At 40.0% G+C, this 19,826-nt stretch overlaps 1 protein-coding gene and 1 pseudogene across 2 annotated transcripts in view; one reads left to right on the top strand and one right to left on the bottom strand.

Moving 5' to 3' along the window:
* The window catches only part of NSD1 (nuclear receptor binding SET domain protein 1), a 218,246-nt gene that overhangs the window by 109,636 nt on the left and 88,784 nt on the right, over positions 1–19,826 (top strand). For both annotated transcript variants that reach the window (XM_006873463.1, XM_006873464.1), the window contains 2 exons: positions 2,123–2,393; positions 4,432–4,541. In XM_006873463.1, the coding sequence (XP_006873525.1) occupies positions 2,123–2,393; positions 4,432–4,541 (381 nt within the window). The remainder of the gene's footprint in view (positions 1–2,122; positions 2,394–4,431; positions 4,542–19,826) is intronic.
* LOC102811833 lies at positions 5,493–19,653 on the bottom strand (annotated as a pseudogene).

Here is a 19,826-nt window from a genome sequence, read left to right as displayed (position 1 = left end):
CCAGCTGCTCCGCGGGAGAAAGATGAGGCTTTCTACTCCCGTAAAGATTTACACCCTCGGAAACCCTATACAGGGTCGCTATGGGTTGGAACCGACTCGATGGCACATAACAACAACAACAATTAGCAATTTTAATGTTGTTGTTGTTGATAATTGCTTTAAATTGGTTTTGACTTATAATGACCCTGTACAGGATTTCCGAGGAGCATCTGGTAGGTTGGAACAGCTGACCTTTTGTTTGCAGTCCAGCTACCTGCTTTAATTGGTGGCAAACTTAAAGAGGCTATTTCTTTCCTTCGTTTTATTTTGTTTTTGTTTGGTTTTTCATTATTGATTTATGAATTATTTTTGGATTCAGAACACAGTCAGTCCCTGGGTTAAGATCATCCAGTTTAATAGATAACTCAAGCTTTAAGAACAGACTGCCATCAAACTTACTGTGTTAAAAATTTGAGTTAAATACAGTGGTTTGTAGTAATGAACACATGCACTACTTTGTTAGTCTCTTGAAAACATTGTGTGGCTTCAGTGATTTCTCCCCTGGAGGATGGGAAACACAAGTTGGATCACATTGCCATTAACACCGTGTTGAGTGTGTAACTTGTATTTGGCTTAAATTTTCCTCTTATTTACCCTTGTAACCATGCCTCCAAAGCATAAATCCGATTCAAGTGCTGGTGATGCATCAAAGAAAATGAAAACGATCACTATTGAAAATAAAGTGGAAATAATAAAGCAGTCAGAAAGAGGTGAAACGCCAGCGGTCGGTCATTGGAAAAGCGTTAGGCTACAGTCAGTCAACGATTGGAACAATTCTAAAGGATAAAGTGAAAATAATGGACCATGTCAAAGGTTCAGGCCCAATGAAAGCTACGATTATTACTAAGCAACACAGTGGTTTAATTATTGAAATGGAAAGGCTATTGATAATTTGGTTAGACAATGAAAATCAGCGTAATATACCTATTAGCCTTACTTTAGTGCAAAAAAAAGCCCGAAGTCTTTTCAGTGATTTAAAAGCTGCATGTGTAGCAAACGAAGGTGATTGTGATGAAGAATTCATTGCAAGTAGGGGTTGGTTCAGTCGTTTCAAAATGAGGGCAAATTTACAAAATACTAATGTGCCAAGTGAAGCAGCAAGTACCGATGTTAAGTGCTGCCAGTGATTTTCCTGAAATGTTGAAAAAAGTTATTGAGGAGGGAGGTTACCTCATGAATGCTCTTTCCGGTATGGAAGATATCAATGGAATGAGAGTAAGTGTTAACCTTTAATCTTTAACTTATGTAAGCTCTTTTATAAGAACTGGTTCTTTAATGCTTTTTTATAGTAATATGTATCTGCACATGTACATACAAATTCTTTTCAGTACACTATCATATGTAGTTACTTTTATTATGATTGTATTTAGAAATATTTATGTTTTGTTTTTTTTTTTTCATTAGAATGTAAAATATATTCTGTGTACTAAAAACAAGAATCATATGTACCTATTCCTACCAGTGCTTCAAACTGATTTTTCATGGTTCAATCATGGCAAATTAAGTGAAGTTAGAAGGACCCAAATTTGTAAAATGTGGGTTTACCCGAATGGTAATCAGAATGGGAAAAATTCAGAGATCTATTCTGCTAGAAACTTAATCTTATAAAAGAGGGTCAGTGTGCAATGTAGTACAATTACCAAATATCTTAAACAACAGAGTTGGAAACAACAGTGTCCTTCTCCAAGATGGCAGCCAGTCACTTTGCATGTATCATTCTCTACAGTCTTGGACAATAATCCAGTCTCTCACATGAAGCTCCTCAAAGGGATCTCTCACTACATCTCTCCTGAGTGTCTGATTTCAGTGCTGTGACCAGTAGTTTCCCCCTTCATCCAAGTTTTTAAAGTTTGTTTTCAAATAGCTTAAGTTGCTGATTTTGCTGTATCAGCTATGACTGAACTGCTTCAAACTGCTTCAAAGGCCTGGTTTGGACTTAGATACAAATTCAACTTTAAGACAGATTTAGGAACTTGTTCATAACCTGGCAACTGCATATATATCAGTCAGCTGCATTATTCTTATTACCATTCATGTTGCAACAACTTGGGCTTGTGGATTCTATTTTATTTTTTGCTCTTAGGTTAATTCCCGCTGTGAAGAGGAGAGTCTTTTAGCCCGTTGTCGCTCTAGTGCTCAAAACAAACAGGTGGATGAGAATTCTTTGATTTCAACCAAAGAAGAGCCTCCAGTTCTCGAAAGGGAGGCTCCGTTTTTGGAAGGGCCTTTGGCTCAGTCAGAACTTGGAGGTGGACATGCCGAGTTGCCACAGTTGACTTTGTCTGTGCCTGTGGCTCTAGAAGTATCTCCTCGTCTTGCTCTCGAGCCTGAGGATTTGCTAGCCAAACCATCAGGTAAGGTCTCCAGGTATACATAGATGTTTGTGATCAGAGGAAGCAGGAGACTTCAGTATATTTTGCTAGAAAACCAATAATGTACCTTATGTTTCTGTATAAAAACTATACCTAACCCCCCCTTTTTTTTTCCTACCCCTTTTTTTAATCGACTGTCTTGTTATTAAGACATTTCACATTCATATCAGAAATGAAATCCTCCTGTCTGACTATTTTACATATTATGCCAGTAATGAATGCTGTGAGGTGAGACTAATGCTGGTGATGATGCTGGCTATGATGGTTAAAGTTATGTATATGTCAATTTGACTGGACTATGAATCTTAGTGGTTTTGTAGATATGTAATAATGTAACTTGGCAGTCATGTAAGAGTGTAGTCATTCTCCATTTCATAATCTGTTGTGATCATCTTCCATTTTTATATGTCACCAATTTTCTCATAATGTCCTGGTCTTTGGTATGTGATCAGGTCAATAAGTGAGGATTGAACATATCCTTTTTTTCCATGGGAAATCTCTAAAGTGCTAATTGATTAGATATAATTACTATGAATCTGTTGTAGACAATCAAAAACACAATTTTTAAAACCACTGCCCTTGTTCCATTGTTCCTCTTCATTTTGATTTTGATTATTGTTCAAGTTTCTCTTGTTTATTTATCAGCTGCTGTGTGAATCAACACCTAGGAGAAGAAGGTTTTTTAAATAAACACATGAAATCTGTGTTTCATGTACCAGCTTCACCAATCCAGAATTACTTAATTTCAACTTTTTCTAATCTATACAATTTGGGTCATAATGTAATAATGTGTAGTGTAATTTACCTGACACATAGTTGTTAGGTGCCTTTGAGTTGGTACTGACTCATAGAAACGGTGTGCACAACAGAACAAAACACTGACTGGTCCTGTGCCAACTTCACAGTCCTTGCTACATTTGATCCCATTGCTGCTGCCACTTTGCCAGTCCACCTCTTTTTTTTGGGGGGTCTTCCTCTTTTTCTCTGACCCTAAGTGACACATAGGAGCTAATAAGTGTTAATTGTCCCTCAAAATTGATTAGCAGTTGATTCTCACTTTATCATGATTTACATCATATGTGAAGAGGGGGACAGTTACGCTCTAAGCATTATTGTCTCTAATTCAACTTTTGAATATCTAATGCTGTAGTCTCAGACAAGGAATGTGAAGAATCCTAACTTTTCTATATCCCTTTAAATTAGGAATTTAATTTTTTTTTTCACATTCCCAACAGTAGCTTATAGTGTTCCTCGTTTTAAGCAGCATCACAATTGAGTTTAGTCAATCAAGACAAAAATCAAAAAGATTTCTAGAAACATAGAAATATAGTGATTATTTCAGTAACTACTGTGTGCCACACCCTGGCCTGAGACTCTTACTTAATTTCTTACAGCAATCTATGTTGATATTAGTGAACTTCAATTGATTGTGACTCAGTAACTCCCACATTACAGAGAAGAACTGCTTCATAGGATTTGTGGGCTATAATCTTAATGGGAGCAGATTGCCAGGTCTTTCTCCCACAGAACTCTGGTTGATTTGAACTGCCTACCTTTTGGCTATCAGCCAAATGGTTAACCATTGCACCACCATCCTACAAAGTATACAAGTGCATTTTATTTATTCAGGGACAGATAAGAAATTTTAATCTCTGTCCTTTTGTGCTTGGAATCCTGGCTTTATTTCACCTCATTTGTTCCTTCATTGTGATTTTTCTTTATCACAAACTGTTAAAAAGGCGATTTATGCCCTTTTTGATTTCATCTTTATTTCTTTCATGATTAAGTGTAAGTAAATGCTATCTTAAGTACATTAAAGATTGTATCTGCATTGAGAACTATATGCTTGTTTTGATTATTATATTTTAACTAATATCTTAGTATAACTAAACTCCCATCCTGTCCATCCCCCAGAAGATGATCCCCACAAGATGATGAGTAAAGGTCATGAACATTGCCATTGTATGAAATTACAATTTGTGTAAGTTCTGTCATCTAAAGAAACATACATGTGTTTCAGGAAACTATGAAAGTAAGCGTCAGAGAAAGCCAACTAAGAAACTTCTGGAATCCAATGATTTAGATCCTGGATTTATGCCCAAGAAGGGGGATCTGGCCCTTTCCAAAAAGGTATGTTTATCTAGTCAATTCTAAAATAGTACTAAACACTCACCCAGAAAGTATGGGATTTAAGAAACTCTACTGTGATATATAGATCCACGTAAAAATTCCAGAATGTTGCTACACATGGTATGCGTGACCCTATATATTAAAAAGATAATTTTCAACTTAGATTGGCATTTGTGTGAATTAGTTTCATATAGTTTCTTAAAATGAAGCAAACTTTGCAATTATTTTCATTCCTTTTTGCGCTCAAAGCCATTTGTTTATTTATTGCCTGACTTTTCTTCAATGTCTTGCAGCCAATAATTTTTTAATATCTCAGGAAAGATCCAGCTTAGCTATAACCAAGGCAGAAATATTTGAACTAAGTTTCAACTTTGCAAGCTTGCTCTTTAGTAACCAAGAAAGCATTGTTAGAGTAACTAGAAATATAATGTATGGGTATTGATTCCTTAAAAAATACCCTGCTCCCATTATGTGTGAAAAGTAAGTCAGGGTAAAAGTTAGCCATTCATTTTATACAGTGTACAGATTCACATTTTTTAAATTACTGTAAAAAATTTTTCCTTAAAGAAAAAAATACAGATTGTAATTAAATCTTAAATAATTTGAGATTTTTTATTTCTATTTTTAGCTATAGCAAACTTCTGACATATGATCTTAAATTGTTGTTATTCTGTGCTTTTGAGTCAGTTCTGACTCATGGTGACTCAGGGTTTTTGAGGAGTGGCTGGTGGGTTGAAACTACCAACCTATGGTCAACAGCCCAGTGATTAGCCTAGTGCACCACACCAGGACTCCAGTGTTATATTATTGTTGTTAAGTTCCATCAAGTCGGTTCTGACCCATAACAACCTTGTATAAGGTTTCCAAGAAGCGACTGGTGAGCTTGCTCTTTGGAAATCCCATATTAAGGCTCGTAAATCACAAATTTTAATTTGTACCTCAAAAGTAGCATTACATGTCCACCTGGTACTTGAAGAAATGTACCTCATTCTCCTTGAGGACCACCATGGAATGCTCCAGCTCCACCTTATTGGGCATCGAGTACAGGAAGAACACCTGGAATATCTGGTCATGGAGGGTATCTCCACAGCCCACTAATAGCAATTACCTGGTGGCGGTACAAGTTCTGCAGAGCTTCCATGCCTTCAGGGTCTTGAGTCACATCTTTATACCTGGATGGGTCCAGCACCCTCTCACAGGTATCTGTGTACAAGCTGTGGTACACATGCTTTGCTTTATATATCCATGTGCCTACTGCAGGACCTTTGTCTTTGTTCTAGAGGTCCAGCGACTGCATGGTCTTGTTCTGCACTTGCTCACAAGCTCAAGCATGTTGTCATACTTGGTGGTCAGCACCATGGTGCCACACTCCATCAGGTGCACAATGGTGTGTTGCGCCAGGTTGTCGAAGATCTCCATCAGGCAGTCCTGGAAGAAGTTGGGCTTGATGGCCCAGGTGACGTCTTTTGAATGAGGTCGTGGGCAACCAGCAGCAGGTCCTGTTCCTTGGTCACCTTCCTCCGGAACTTGGCATTGTCCCTGGGATACAGCACCTCCAGCTACCTGGCAGCTTCGATCACCACCTCAATGTAGCCTCTCAGGAGTGTAGCCCTAGGATTCCTGCAGTCAATGCCACGCTGACGCTTGTCCCAATGGCTAGATGGTGTCCTATGGGGATTGCTTTGACAACTTCCCCGGTTACATGCAGGACCTCAGCACTCAGATCTGTAGGCATTGGAGGCCTGACACTGACTGTGTGGACAATACCACACTGCAGAGTAACACCTGTCAGAACTGTGCAGAGAGGAATCTAGAAGAGAATGGATTTGAACTTTCAAAAGACGCTGATAGTTGGACACCAGTGGTATCAGAGGGTCTTGAAATCTTTAAAACTAATAGAACCAGCAACCTGAAAACCAGCTTTCTGTAACCACCAAACCACATGTAAACGATGAGAAATGTCCAGAAAATGCTTCATGGGATCTCAATTCTGAACCATCATACAACCCAAAAGAGCACAGTGTTGGGGGCTGAGGCTGGGTGTAAGAACCCCATCTGTCCGTCTTCTGGAGGACGGACACACACATCAGATAACTGTCAGAACAAATGGAAAGATTGACAACTACCTCAGGGACCAGAACTGGAGTTAATGAGACCCGGTGTCCTTGCATCCCTCAGTCTCTTTACCAAGATGGGTTTTCTAGTAAATGGAGGAGAGTGAAGGCTCCTAACTAGCAACACTGGTTGCTGAATAAAAAACGTGAAAGAAGACACTGACATATTAACATTTTTATAAAACAGAAGCAGCTGTTATTGTAGAAAAACTTTAGATGTATGTTTGTACCTTTATTAAATAGCAAAGAGCAATGGGATACTCCAAACCCCTTGACCAGCTGTTGAATGGGGTATCTTTGGAATGTTGTTTTTTGTTGCACTTCACAGTCATGCCAGCTGCTGACCCAGGGCTTACACAACCCCTGCACATCTGGTTGGAGACTGGCTTTCACCTGTAGTTTAATTCTAAGCTTCCCAAGTCTTTATTTCTGAGGAAGGTCCCACCTTTGTGTTCTCATCTCTTCCAAGATCTCTTTCCTTTGCCCCATTGAAGGGACTTTGAAATGAGTAAGGTGGACGAGACTTATCCAAGCCTGTGTACTTCACTTACCCTCAGAGTCTGTTTGAGCCTGGGACCAGAGCTGCAAGGAGAGAGTGATGGCAAATGATGCCTGGAGCCACTGCCCAAGTTCATTCTAGCTCAGTGGCTGCCACCTTTTGATGTATCCTTTCTGTGACACTTCCATTGATGGCACTGAAGCACCCCAGGGATGTACAGTTAAGAACCTGGAAGGTTGGGGTGTATTATGAATGAGAGAAGACTTTTCATTTCCTTTGAAGCACGGAAGACTGGCTTTATACTATTGCCCTGGTCCTGAATAAATGTTAACTTAAAAAAAAATTTTTTTTTTTTTTTTAACTGTTACAAACCCCTTGCCATTGAATGGATTCTGACTCATGTATGTATATGGTTTCTTAGAGGAGATCTTTATGGGAACAGAAAGCCTAATGTTTCTCCCGTGGAGTGACAGGTAGATTAACCTACAGTGCCATCAGGGCTCCTGAATTTAGTATTATGTCTCATAATTCTGCTTTTCTTTTGAAAGTCATTTAATGGCATTGGGTTCTAAATTATTCTTAGACTCATTTCCTACCTGCTATGGGGCTGTGGGTTAATGTACTGGACTGCAAGTCAATTTGAACTGCAAGGTCAGTGGTTCAAGCTCACCAGCTGTTCCTTGGAAACCCTATACAGGTTTGCTATGATTCGGAACTGACTGGATGGCACTTAATGACAAACTTGTATTGCAGTTTGTCCAGTCTTCAGGGAGAGTTTTCATCTCTGGTTCACCATTCCTTCTCTCTTTTTTTATTAAACTTAGTATTGTGAATTGAGTGATGGTAGATCCATTCAGCAAATCACACACCTTTCATCTCAGTGATTGCAGTTCCCTCCATGTAGCAACACTTACCCCACTTCCTCCCTGTGTTTCCTGTTTCTATTCTTAATTCCTTTCCCAACTCTTTTGAATTTTGTTCTTTGGTAAATGCTGCCTTTCATCTTGAATGGTTGACCATTCTGTGGTATGAATACCTTACTAGTGCTGTTGTTCTCTCTTATACCTATCTGTGGCTTGGCTGAATAGAGAGCCAATCTTTACAGAAGCAAGCAGGTTCATCTCTCTCCTGCATAGTTGCTAGTGGGTTCAAATGCCAGCCTTGCTAACAGTTTAGGGTGATAAAAGGTTTTGAAATTAGGGTTGGTATTTGCACAACATTGTGGATGTAATTCATGTCACTTAATTATGTAAACTTTTTTAAAAAGTGGTCAAGATAGCAAGTTTTCTTTGCTCCAACTTTTTCTTGTGAAATGAGTGAAGGTTTACAGAGTAGATCATAAGTTTTACATCCTGTCAGTCTTATACTCTGCTTATCATTACATGGTTGCAATCCCCTCCATGTTCCAACAGTTAACAGTATTTACCTCTTTCACGTTAACATTGCATTCCTTTCAGTACCTTCAACTTCCCTCTTTTTTTTTTTTTTAATTTTTAAAGAGGTTTTTATTGTGAACTGAGTGAAAATTTACAGGGCAGATCATCAGTTTTACATTCAACAAATCATACACCTTGGTTCATTACAATGATTATAGTCCCCTCCATGTAACATCACTAACAGTATTTCTCACTATTCACTTTAGTTCTTCTTCTTCTTCTTTTTTTTTTTTAAAGCCACTTAATTTACACCTCCAAAGAGCACATTCTGCTGCAAATCTGCCTCTTGGTGACCAGCTCTTAGTCCCTCTCTTCCCATGAATCTAGAGTCCTTAGCCACTCCTTGTCTCCATGTCCCTTCCCCATGGATTTCAATTGCTGACCTTCTGATGTGAATTCCAGTGCTAATCCTATAGCACCATACCAAGAGGTTGTCCTGTACTTTCTTAACATTTTTCCCTCCTTATATCTGTCTGTTTTATCTTGAAATCTATTTGACTCCTTGCCATTTGGAAGTTCTGTATTTACATGTCCCTCTTTTTGCTTTTTAGTTGGCTTCATTGTATGTTGATATCTCTGGTTTCCTATTTTCATTCTTTTTATATTTGCTTCACTTTAAATCCTTTTATGCCTGGCTTGAGTTCTGAATGGTGTTGTCATTTTTATTAATTTCACTTTGCTGTCAGTCCAATGAACACCCTTTACCATTTCTTGTAAAGTTAGTCTAGTCATTATTTAATTTCTGTTTATCAGAAAATGTCCTAAATTTGCAGTTGAATTTGAGGGGACAGCTTTTCTGTGTATATGATTTTTAGGTTGGCAATTTTTTTCTTAAAGTATTTTGTATATGTTATCCATTGTCTTCTTGCCTGCCTGTTGTCTGTTGAGAGATCAGAACTTAGTCTTATTTTACTGGTTCTCCTTTGTAGGTAACTCTCAGGATTCTTATCTTTGATTTTGGAAAATTTAATTGAATGACTTACTCATTGCAAGTGCCTATTTTCTTTAAGTATTCATTGTGGATTGAGTGAAAGTTTACAGGGCAGATCATCAGTTTTACATTTAACAAATCATACAACTTGTTTCATCCCAATGATTACATTCCCCTCCATGTACCATCAGTTAGCAGTATTTCTCTCTATATACTATAGCTCTTTTTTTTTTTTGGGGGGGGGGTTGGTAGTGGGGGGGAACCACTCAGGCATATATAATAATTTACACCTCCAAAGGGCACATTCTGCAAGTCTGTCTCCTGGACATCAACTCTTAGTCCCTCTCTTACATGAATCTAGAGTCCTCAGCTACTCCCCCTCTCAATGTCCCCATCTCTGCCTCCATCTCTGGTGTCCCTGCTCTTCTGGGTAAGGTCCTGCATTCTGCTTGTGCTCTTTTCCCTTGATGGTCCTAGGATCCTTTTTTTTCTAGGCACGTTATATCCCCCTTTTAGGTATTCCAATCAGTTATTGGCAAAAGATGGACTTACAAGCTTTCTATGGTGGTATTTCTGGCTATTCCTTTCTCTCCCCCTCCAGTGTCTTATTTTATAGTGGTATGCCAGGGAAACTAAGATTCAACAGACAGCCAAATAACTTAACATTATTTCTCCTTTTTTCCCCATTCAAACCACTTTTCAATGTCTGTATCCCAGAGCCCTATTGTTGCAAGGTTTTGTATACCTCATTATTTGCCTCTGTCCTGCTTCATTTTCATATTTATCCTATCATGTTTCATTTCATTGCAGTGATTAAAATCCCCTCCATGCCTCATCAGCAAATAGCTCCTCTCCCTCCCTGAGTCCCATGTCCCCAGTCAGTCCATCTGTCCATGCCATCATAGTCTCCCCAGCATTTTGGGTCTGGTCAATTTCCCGTCTCCACCCCCCTTCCCCTAAGGTATTCTCGTTATATGTTGTATCTGGGCCTACATGTTTTCTGTTGTGATTCTTCTGGCTGTTCCCTGCTTCATCAAGTGAAAGCACAATGGTAGGCAAGGGAGACCAAGATTCAAAAGCATCCTAGCATAATTCCCCTTTTCCCCTCTCAAGCCATGCTTCAATCCCTGTATCCTAAAGCCCTGTTATTCCAGGGTTGTGCATACCTCCTCATTTAGGTTCCCATGGGAACCTGCCCAACCATTCTCCTGTCCACCTTGTTCTTTTTCCCCTCCCCCTTCTTGTGTATTGCCACTCACCCCCCAGGCTTTCCTGTGTCTATTCCCTACCCTGTGCCCTTTCCTTCCCTCCCCACCTCTCTTACCATTCATGCCAATAATTAGCACTAATATTTTTAGGTTCCCCCCCCCCTTTTTTTTTTTTTTTGGGTGGTTTCCTTTTCTTACTCTTCTACAGTACTGGTCTTATGCAGTATTTCTCCTCTTTGACTAATTTCACTCAGCATAATATCCTCAGGGTTCATCCATGTTATGTGCTGGCTTGCAACTTCCTTATTCTTCAAGGTAGTATAGTACTCCATTGTGTGTATATTTATCCATTCTTCAATTGATGGGCACTTTGGTTGTCTCCATTTTTTTGCTATTGTAAATAGTGCTGCTATGATCATTGGTGTGCATATATCTACTCGTGTTTTGACTTGTATTTCTTGTGGGTAGATACCAAGTAGAGGAATTGCTGGGTCATACGGTATTTCTATTTCCAACCTTCTGAGGAAGCACTATATTGCTTTCCAGAGTGGTTGGGCCATTTTGTATTCCCACCAACAATGTAGGAGGGACACCCAGTCTTTCCGCATCCTCGCCAGCATTTGTTGTCCTCTGCCTTTTGATCTTTGCTGTTATTGCTTTTGTGTGATATCATCTTATTGTTGTTTTGATTTGCAGCTCTCTAATGGCTAGTGATCATGAACATTTCTTCATATGTTTGTTGCGTTCCCAGATCTCCTCTTTGGTGAAGTGTCTGTTCATGTCCTGCGCCCATTTTTTAACTGGGTTGTCTTTTTCTTGTAGAGGTGTTGTAGTTTCCTATATATTTTAGAAATAAGTCCCTTATCTGATGTGTCATTGCAAAAAATTTTTTCCCATTCTGTGGGTTCCCTTTTAACTCTTCTGGTGAAGTCTTTTGATGCACATAAGTTTATAATTTTTAGTATGTCCCACTCATCTATTTTGTCTGTGTACTTTTCAAAATGTGTGGTAGTCTGTATATGCCCTGAATTAGCACCTTCACATTTGTCCCTATTTTTTCATTGATGACCTTCATAATTTTGGGATTCACATTTAGATCTTTAATCCATGCTGAATTCGTTTTTGTTTAGGGTGTGAGGCAAAGGTCTTGTTTCAGTCTTTTGCATATCGCTTTCCAGTTTTGCCAGCACCGTTTATTAAAGGGACTGTCTCTTCCCCATGTAATATGCATAGGCACTTTGTAAAAAATCATTTGTAGGTGGGTGGGTTAATTTCTGGATTCTGTATCCTGTTCCATTGATAAATGACTCTTTCATTGTACTAGTACCAGGCTATATTGACCACTGTAGCCATGTAATAAAGTTTGAAATCGGGCAGTGAGAGACCTCCAATCTTGTTCTCTTTAAGCAGTGCTTTGCTTATCCTAGATCTCTTTCCTTTCCATATATAAATTTAGTAATTATCATTTCCATCTCTTGGAAGAATGTTGTTGGAATCTGGATTGGGATTGCATTGTATGTGTAAATTGCTTTGGGGGGTATTTACATTTTCACGATGTTGAGTCTTCCTATCTAGGAACATGGTACGTTCTTCCACTTTTGTAGGTATCTTTTGGTTTCTTGGGTCCTTTGTTTCTAGTGTGTAGGATTAACTGCTCCCCCTTTGTTACAAAACTTCTACCTTTACAATTGTGACAGTTGTAATTACTCATGATAACAGTTACTCACTATTGAATCATAAGAATCTGTCTCCATCTCTTTTAACCAGACCTATGTAGACAAGATGACAACTATTCAGTAGAGATTCCTTCTTCCCCCACACACTCTTTTTTTTTTTTTTTTCATTAATGTTTTATTGTGATAGTTTGCATGGGAGAACATTAGTTTTACATTCATCCTATCGTATATCGTTTCATTGCCATGGTTACAATACAATCCCCTTCATGCATCATCACCCAACCAAAGGGTATATCCTACAAGCCTGCCTCCCCACCCCCATCATCAGCACACAGCTCCTCTCCCTCTCTGGGTCTAAAGTCTCTAGCTGCTCCATCTCTCCATGTCATTGTCTCTGCTTCCATCTTAGGCATCACTGCTTCTCTGGGTATTGTCCCTCTCTCACCTCTTCTTCCTTCATGATCCCAGGGACCTCCACTCCTAGACTACAAAGTTAATCACTCACCTCCTTGCAACAAAATGTCTACCTTTACATTTAAACCCTCACAATCAGTCCTGATAACAATTATTCACAATTGTATCACAAAAGACATATCTGCATTTCCTTTCATCAGCCCCACCTAGACAGATTGGATACTACTCAGTGGAGATTCTACCTTCCTCCACGCCCTCTGGATCTAGATTCCGTCTTTTCTTTTTTTTTTTATGTTTTATTGTGAATTATGTGAAAATTTACATGGGTGAACATTAGTTTTATATTCATCCTATCATATATCGTTTCATTGCTATGGTTACAATCCCCTCCATGTATCATCAACCAACCAAAGGGTACACACTACAAGCCTGCCCCCCAGTCATCAGCACACAGCCCCTCTCCCTCTCTGTGTCTAAAGTCCCCAACTGCTCCATCTCACCACATCATCGTCTCTCCCTCCATCTCAGGCATATCTGCTTCTGTGGGTGGGGTCTCGCTCGCCACTCTTCTCTCTTGATGGTCCCAGGGACCTCTGCTCCTAGGCTGAAAAGTTAATCACTCCCTTCCTTGCTACAAAACGTCTGCCTTTACATTTCCAAACCTCACACTCAGTCCTGATAACAATTATTCACTTTTGTATCACAAGAGACCCATCCGCATTTCATTTCATCAGCTCCGCCTAGACAGATTGTATATTATTCAGTGGAGATGCTACCTTCCTTCACGCCCTCTGAATCTAGGTTCCCTCTTGAAAGCTTGTAAGCCTTGTAGCTTCTTGCCTTTGTAGCCCCCCATTTTGGGTAGCCAGTGTCCAAGTTGCCCATCCCTGTCTACTCTGTGTATGGAGGGGGGTGGGAATGATTGTCACTATAAAGATTTGTTCCCTTTTTAGAGCTACTGCATCAATAGGTGTAGGTCATGTTCATCAAATTGTGTCAGGTTACTCTTTTTTTCCTCTTCTTTCTTCTTTTAGTTGAGCTTTGATCATCCAGTCATTGAATCCAGGTCAGGTGGGTATTATCTGCAAGTGTGGGTGTTCTTGTGCATATGCTCTCTCTTCTTATCAGCTGGATGTTTCACTCTCCACTCTAGTCCTCTGTGGCTATGTCACTGACTCTGGGCCCAAGAGTCCCCAGGTCTTGCCATGCTCATGCTGGCCAACCAGGTCTCTACCCGGGTTCACAGGAGTCTATTGAATGTTGTAGGGCTTAGCTCGCAGCTTCATTGCTGTTTTTCCCTCATTCCCCATTATCGGAGATGAGCGTGGTCACCGATCAGAGCGTGTATTCCCATTGAGTCTTAGTCTTGGAAGGGGGTTTACTCTGAGGGGACCTGACCACTTGCCTTGATGTCTCCTATGTGAGCAATTTGCTTATTCTTATAGTAATCAGTCAGTTTGCCTATATTGTTTTGTAATTTTCCTGTGGGTCTTTTCAGCAGTATCTTCTGTTCTTCTAGCCACTCCAGGTTGGTCTGCCCATCCTTTCAAGTGGAAATTTCTCACCTTCGAAGATTCTGGATGCTGTTCAGACTTCCACCTATAGTCTTATATAATGCAGAGGCCCCGCAGGAAGCCTCATTCACTGGGCTCATAGTAGCCCCATTTTAGGTGTTCCAATCAGTTAAAGGCAGAAGACAGAATTACAAACTTTCTATGGTGATATTTCCGGCTATTCCTTTCTCTCCCCTTTCAGTGTCTATTTTATAATGTGGTGCAAGGAAAACCAAGATTCAAAAGACAGCCAAGCATCTTAACATTATTTCCCTCCTTTTCCCTGTTCCAACCATGTCTCTATCCCTGTATTCCAGAGCCCAGTTGTTCCAAGGTTGTGCGTACATCATTATTTACCTTTGTCCCACTTAGCCCATGCAAACCTATCTAATTGTTCTCTCATCCTCTTTGTTCTTCCATTCCCCTCTCCCTTGTTGTGTATTGTCCCCCTCCCCAGCACCCAAACTATCCTGTGTCTATTGCCTGTCCTGTGCTCCACCTTCCCGTCCCTACCCTCACTCCACCCCCACATCGCAGCAACCAGCAAAGAATCCCCCCCTCCCCCTTTACTCTTTTTCTTAGTCTTTTACAGTACTGGTACTACATAGGATTTCTTCTTTTGTGACTGACTCATTTCACTCAATATAATGTCCTCAAGGTTCATCCATGCTATGTGGTAGCTTGCAGCTTTCTTGTTATTCTTCAAGGTAGCATGATAATCCATTGTGTATATGTATCACAGTTTGTTTATCCATTCTTCAGTTGATAGGTACTTTGGCTGTCTCCATCTTTTTGCTATTGTAAATAGTCCTGCTTTGAACATTGGTGTTCATATATCTACTCGTGTTATGGCTCATATTTCTTGCCCCCACACAATCTTAAATTAAACTCCCCCTTGAAACCTTATAAGCCAGTCACTCTGTGCCTCTATAGACCCCTTATGTGGCGCTTTAGGTTAACGCGTCAGATTCTAAAGCTGTTTGAACTTTAAGGTCGGTGGTTCAAGCTCACCATCTGCTCCTTGGAAACCCTATACAGCGTTGCTATGGGTCGGAATCGACTCGACAGCACTTAACAACAACAACTTGTTAGGTAGCCAGTTTCTATGTTGCCTGTCCCTCTATACCCTGTGTACAGAGGGGATAGCATTAATATTGATGTGAAGACTCCTTCCCTCTCTCTTGGTATTTTGAGTAGTGTAGTGGTTTCGAATTTGGCTGCAAACCTTAAGGTCAACAGTTCTAAAATACCAGTTGTTGCGCGGGAGAAAGATGAGACTTTCTGCTCCCATAAAGATTTACAACATCGGAAACTCTGTACAGGGTCACTATGCGTTGGTTCGGACTACACGGTACATAACCACCTCCATGAGTATAGAAGTTCATCAAATTGTAGCAATTTACCCTTGTTTCCTTTATCATAAATTGTTTTTTGTTTTTAAATTTTTTTATCTTCCTCTAGTTGAGTTCTGATTATCAAGCTGTTGAGTCTAGGTCAAATGGGTAGTCTCTGCAAATTTGGGTGTTCTTGTGCCTTTCCTCTCACATCATATCACCTGGATTCTTCACTCTTAGCTCTAGCCTTCTATGACTATATCCTTGTTCGTGGCCTCAAGCTTGTCTTCAGGTCTCAGCACACGTTGAACCAGCAGCCCTTCCTCTTCTGTCTCTTTCATCTCCACGTCAACAGGAGTCTATGGACCGTGGTTGAACTCAGCCCATTTCTTCATTTTTGCCTTTACCCCTCTTCCACTCTCCAGTAAAACCAACATTCTACTGCACTACACAGTTCACCAGCAACCATACATGCCTGCTCATGTGTTCCCTTTGAGTTTCAGTCTTAGAGGTGGGGTTTGTCCTAAAGGAACTTGATTGTTTGCTTTGATGGCTTCCTGATGAACAGCTTGCTTATTCTTGCAGTAGCCAGTCATGCTGCTGTTTTTGTTTTGGGTTTTTCCTGATGTTCTTTTTTTGAAGATGCATCTTCTGTTGTTCTAGCTGTTCCAGGCTGGTCTGCTTGTCCTTTCTAGTTGGAATTTCCTACCTCATAAGGTTCTGGATGGGACTCGTGATTCCACCTAAGGTCCTATACTCTTCAAAGGTCCACAAGAGGCATATTTCACTGGGCAAGTTCTAGAACTCCGTTTAGGTATTCCAATCAGTTATAGGCTGAAAACGGACTTACAAGTTTTCTGTAATCATGTTTCCTGACTATCTTTTCTGTCCCACTCAAGTGTCTATTTTACAGTAGTAAGCAAGGAAAACCAATAATCATAAGACAGTCAGGCATCTTAGTATTATTTCCTTCTTCAAATTATTCTTAGATCTGTATATCACAGAGCCCTATTGTTCCAAAGATAAGCAGGCATCACTGTTTTGGTATGTCCCACTTAGATCATATAAACCTGTCTCAGTGTTCCCCTATCTACCTTGTTCTTCCATTTCCTTTCCCTTCTTGTATTGCCCTCCCCAACACCTGAACTATGAGGTGTCTACCTTTACCATGTGCTCCACCGTTGCTCCCCTAAACCTCCCCACAAACCTCCACCCCAACCCCACTGTTGTGGTTACCTTATATTCCTTTAACTTTTCCCTCCATTTAAGATAGTCTTTTTTACCCTGTAATTTATCTGACCTTCCCATCATCTAGCTCTCTGTTCCTCTGTGTTTACTTTCTTTCTCATTGTAATTGTTTTGATCATGGACTGACTTCCCAGATCCTCTGAATTTGTTCTTATAGTTTTATTCTGTTGTCACCTCTTCCATTTGTTGATTGACTTCCGAGTGATGCTGCCACGTATGTCAGTCTCTGGTTGTTGTCTGTTTTTGTTGGTTTACTGTTCACAGAACTCGCTTTAGGATGTTTTTCATTACAGAGTTGGCTTTGTCAAATTCCCTTAGCTCCTGTTTTTCCTGGAATGTTCTGATTACACCCTCGTATATGATTGACAGCTTTGTTGGTAGAGGATTCTTGGTGGCCAATTTTTTTCTTTCTGGGTTTTAGAACTGTTTCCCCATTGCCTTCTTGCCTGCATAGTTTCTGTTAGAAATCTAAGCTTAGTCTGATTTTCTTACCTTTATATGGTATAATTCTCTACCTAGCTGCTTTCAGGATTCTGTCCTTAGCTTTGATTTTGGAGAGCTTGGTTATTATTATATGTCCTGGTGTTTTGCTTTTAGGGTCTGTCCTTCTTGGGGTTCATTGAGCTTCTTAAATGCTTATCTTTTGCTTATTTTTTTGCTTTCAGGATGTTAGGGAAATTTTATAATGATCTTTTTGAATTCCTTCTCAGGCATTTCCAAAGCCTGGCCTCCTTCCAGTCTGGAGTATAGGTCTGCCTCCAGTTCATTTGCCTCAGTCACCTTATTTTGTTTCTGGACATGTGCTGATAATGGTCATCTGTTCCTGTTTTTTAAGGCATATTTGGTGGTTAGCTGTGGCCTTAAAATTTAGGTGGGTGTGTGTTTTGGTACTTTTTATGTCTTCTGATTGCCTCCAGGTAGATGTGATCAGGGGATGGGCTTCCCTTTTCATTCTTCTTCCTCAAAAATTTCAAGATGCCACTATTAGTCCTTATGTTGTAAGTCAGGATTTAATTTTCAGCCTGTTTCCATTTTAGTCTGCCTATCCTGCTCCACAACCCCAATTCAGGCCTTTTTCTTAGTGCTCAACAATTTAGGGTGTTTTGCACTGCCATTTTGTTTTAAGTGGAAACTGTCACTTTAAATTTTAAGAAGATCTATGCGCATGTATAAATAAAACCCTCTGGGGGTCTGGGTGGGATGTCCACTCACTCAGGCACCCCCTCTAGTCACCTGAATGGAGATGCACAGACAATAAGAGGCCAATAAACAGATTTGAGAAATAGAATGTCCACACCTTTATCTCCGTGGTTCTGACAGGTCCTTGGCTGCTCTGATCCTACCCTGGTTCAGTCTCGCCTAAGATGGTCGCTCAGGGAGCACCTGAGTGACTTGTGTTAGAAAGCATTGGATTTCTTGCTTCTGCTACAAATTCCACTGGCTGTAAGCCTTCCAACTTTCTAAATATTCCTTCATAAGTGTGGTTCAGAGTTCTGGGATCATCCCCTGTGCCTGTTTCTGATGGAGTTTCTTATTGCACATCCAACCAATTAGCCATGCTGTTTCTTGTTTATTTGTGATGTCTTGATATTCTTTTGGGATCTGTACTGTTTGGGATTCTTTCAGTTTCTTGTTTGCTTATCTTCTCGTCTTTGATGATGTTAGGTAAGTTTTCTACCAACAAGTCTTTGTCAGTTTTTTATTATAAATTCCTTCTGGAATTCCACTCACCCATAAATTGTTCCTCTTCATTGTATGTCACACAACTCTTAGGCTTTCTTCAGATTTTTGCGTTCTTTTTTCTGATTATTATTCTAGCATACTAACATTGAGAGGTTTATGTTCAAGCTCAGTAATTTTATTTTGGCATCCCTTACTTTGAATTTTCTCCTTTGTCCTTTCAGTGTATTGTCCATTTCTGAGATCTTAGTATTAAGCTTCTGAATTTCTAATGGCATGTTTTCCATTGTTTCAAAATTTGTGTTTATTTTGTATATTTGTTCTTTTAGCGTTTTCATGAATTGCTCAATCTTTCTGTTAATCCTTTAAAGTTAATGACCAAAATAACATTCATTTGAGTTCTTTTTCTGTTTCATTACATTTTGTTTGCAGAGCTAGCATTATCCATTGTCTCCAAGACATTGTGAGTTTGTAAAAACAAAATAGTGCAGTTGTTGGTTCTGGAGGGTAGGACTATATGGTGGACTATTGCAATTCAGGAAGCTAATGACTTGCTTATGGAAAGAATATGATAACAGGGTTTCTGGTTATACACTAAGTTCCTGTTAACCTCCGTGTTAGTTACGTTTAGAGCATTTAATCCTGAAGTAGTTCATGGGGTTCTTTGATGGGAGCTGGTTTCATTGTTCGTTAGAACTACAGGAAGCTGGGGATGGGGTGATTGATCAAATGCTGGTGTGGTGGGTCTACAGGGTTTGTAGTTATGGAACTGAGCCCACCTCAACCCAGGCACCAGAGCCATGCAGTTGGTCCCTGAAATGCACTCATGTGTCTCCCAACTACATGGCTTTTAACTCCTGGACAGCAGGGTCTGGGCTTGGAATGAATGAGGAGGGAGTTGACCGTACCTCTAGTCACCAGTGGATCTTGGTGATCTCACCTTACCTGGCACCAGTGGGAATCTGTTCTACCAGGTCACCCATCTGCTGCCAGAGTTGCTTGCAAGGTGGTATAGACATGTTGGGCCAATTAATCTCCCTTTTTTGCTGTTACTGCTTGGCCTCATCTCTCAGAAAACACTCCATCCATCTTTCTAACCTTTTATCTGAGGTTCAGGGTGCCAGAAATTTCATCTATATTTGTTTTATATGGTGTCTTGTATTTTTGTTGTGTGGCACTGTGGGATAATGCT

Source organism: Chrysochloris asiatica, unplaced genomic scaffold (genome assembly GCF_000296735.1).
Source record: "Chrysochloris asiatica unplaced genomic scaffold, ChrAsi1.0 scaffold00242, whole genome shotgun sequence".
NCBI lineage: Eukaryota > Metazoa > Chordata > Mammalia > Afrosoricida > Chrysochloridae > Chrysochloris > Chrysochloris asiatica.
Note: the sequence above shows the minus strand (reverse complement) of the source record. Positions and strands in the feature narration are given on the sequence as shown.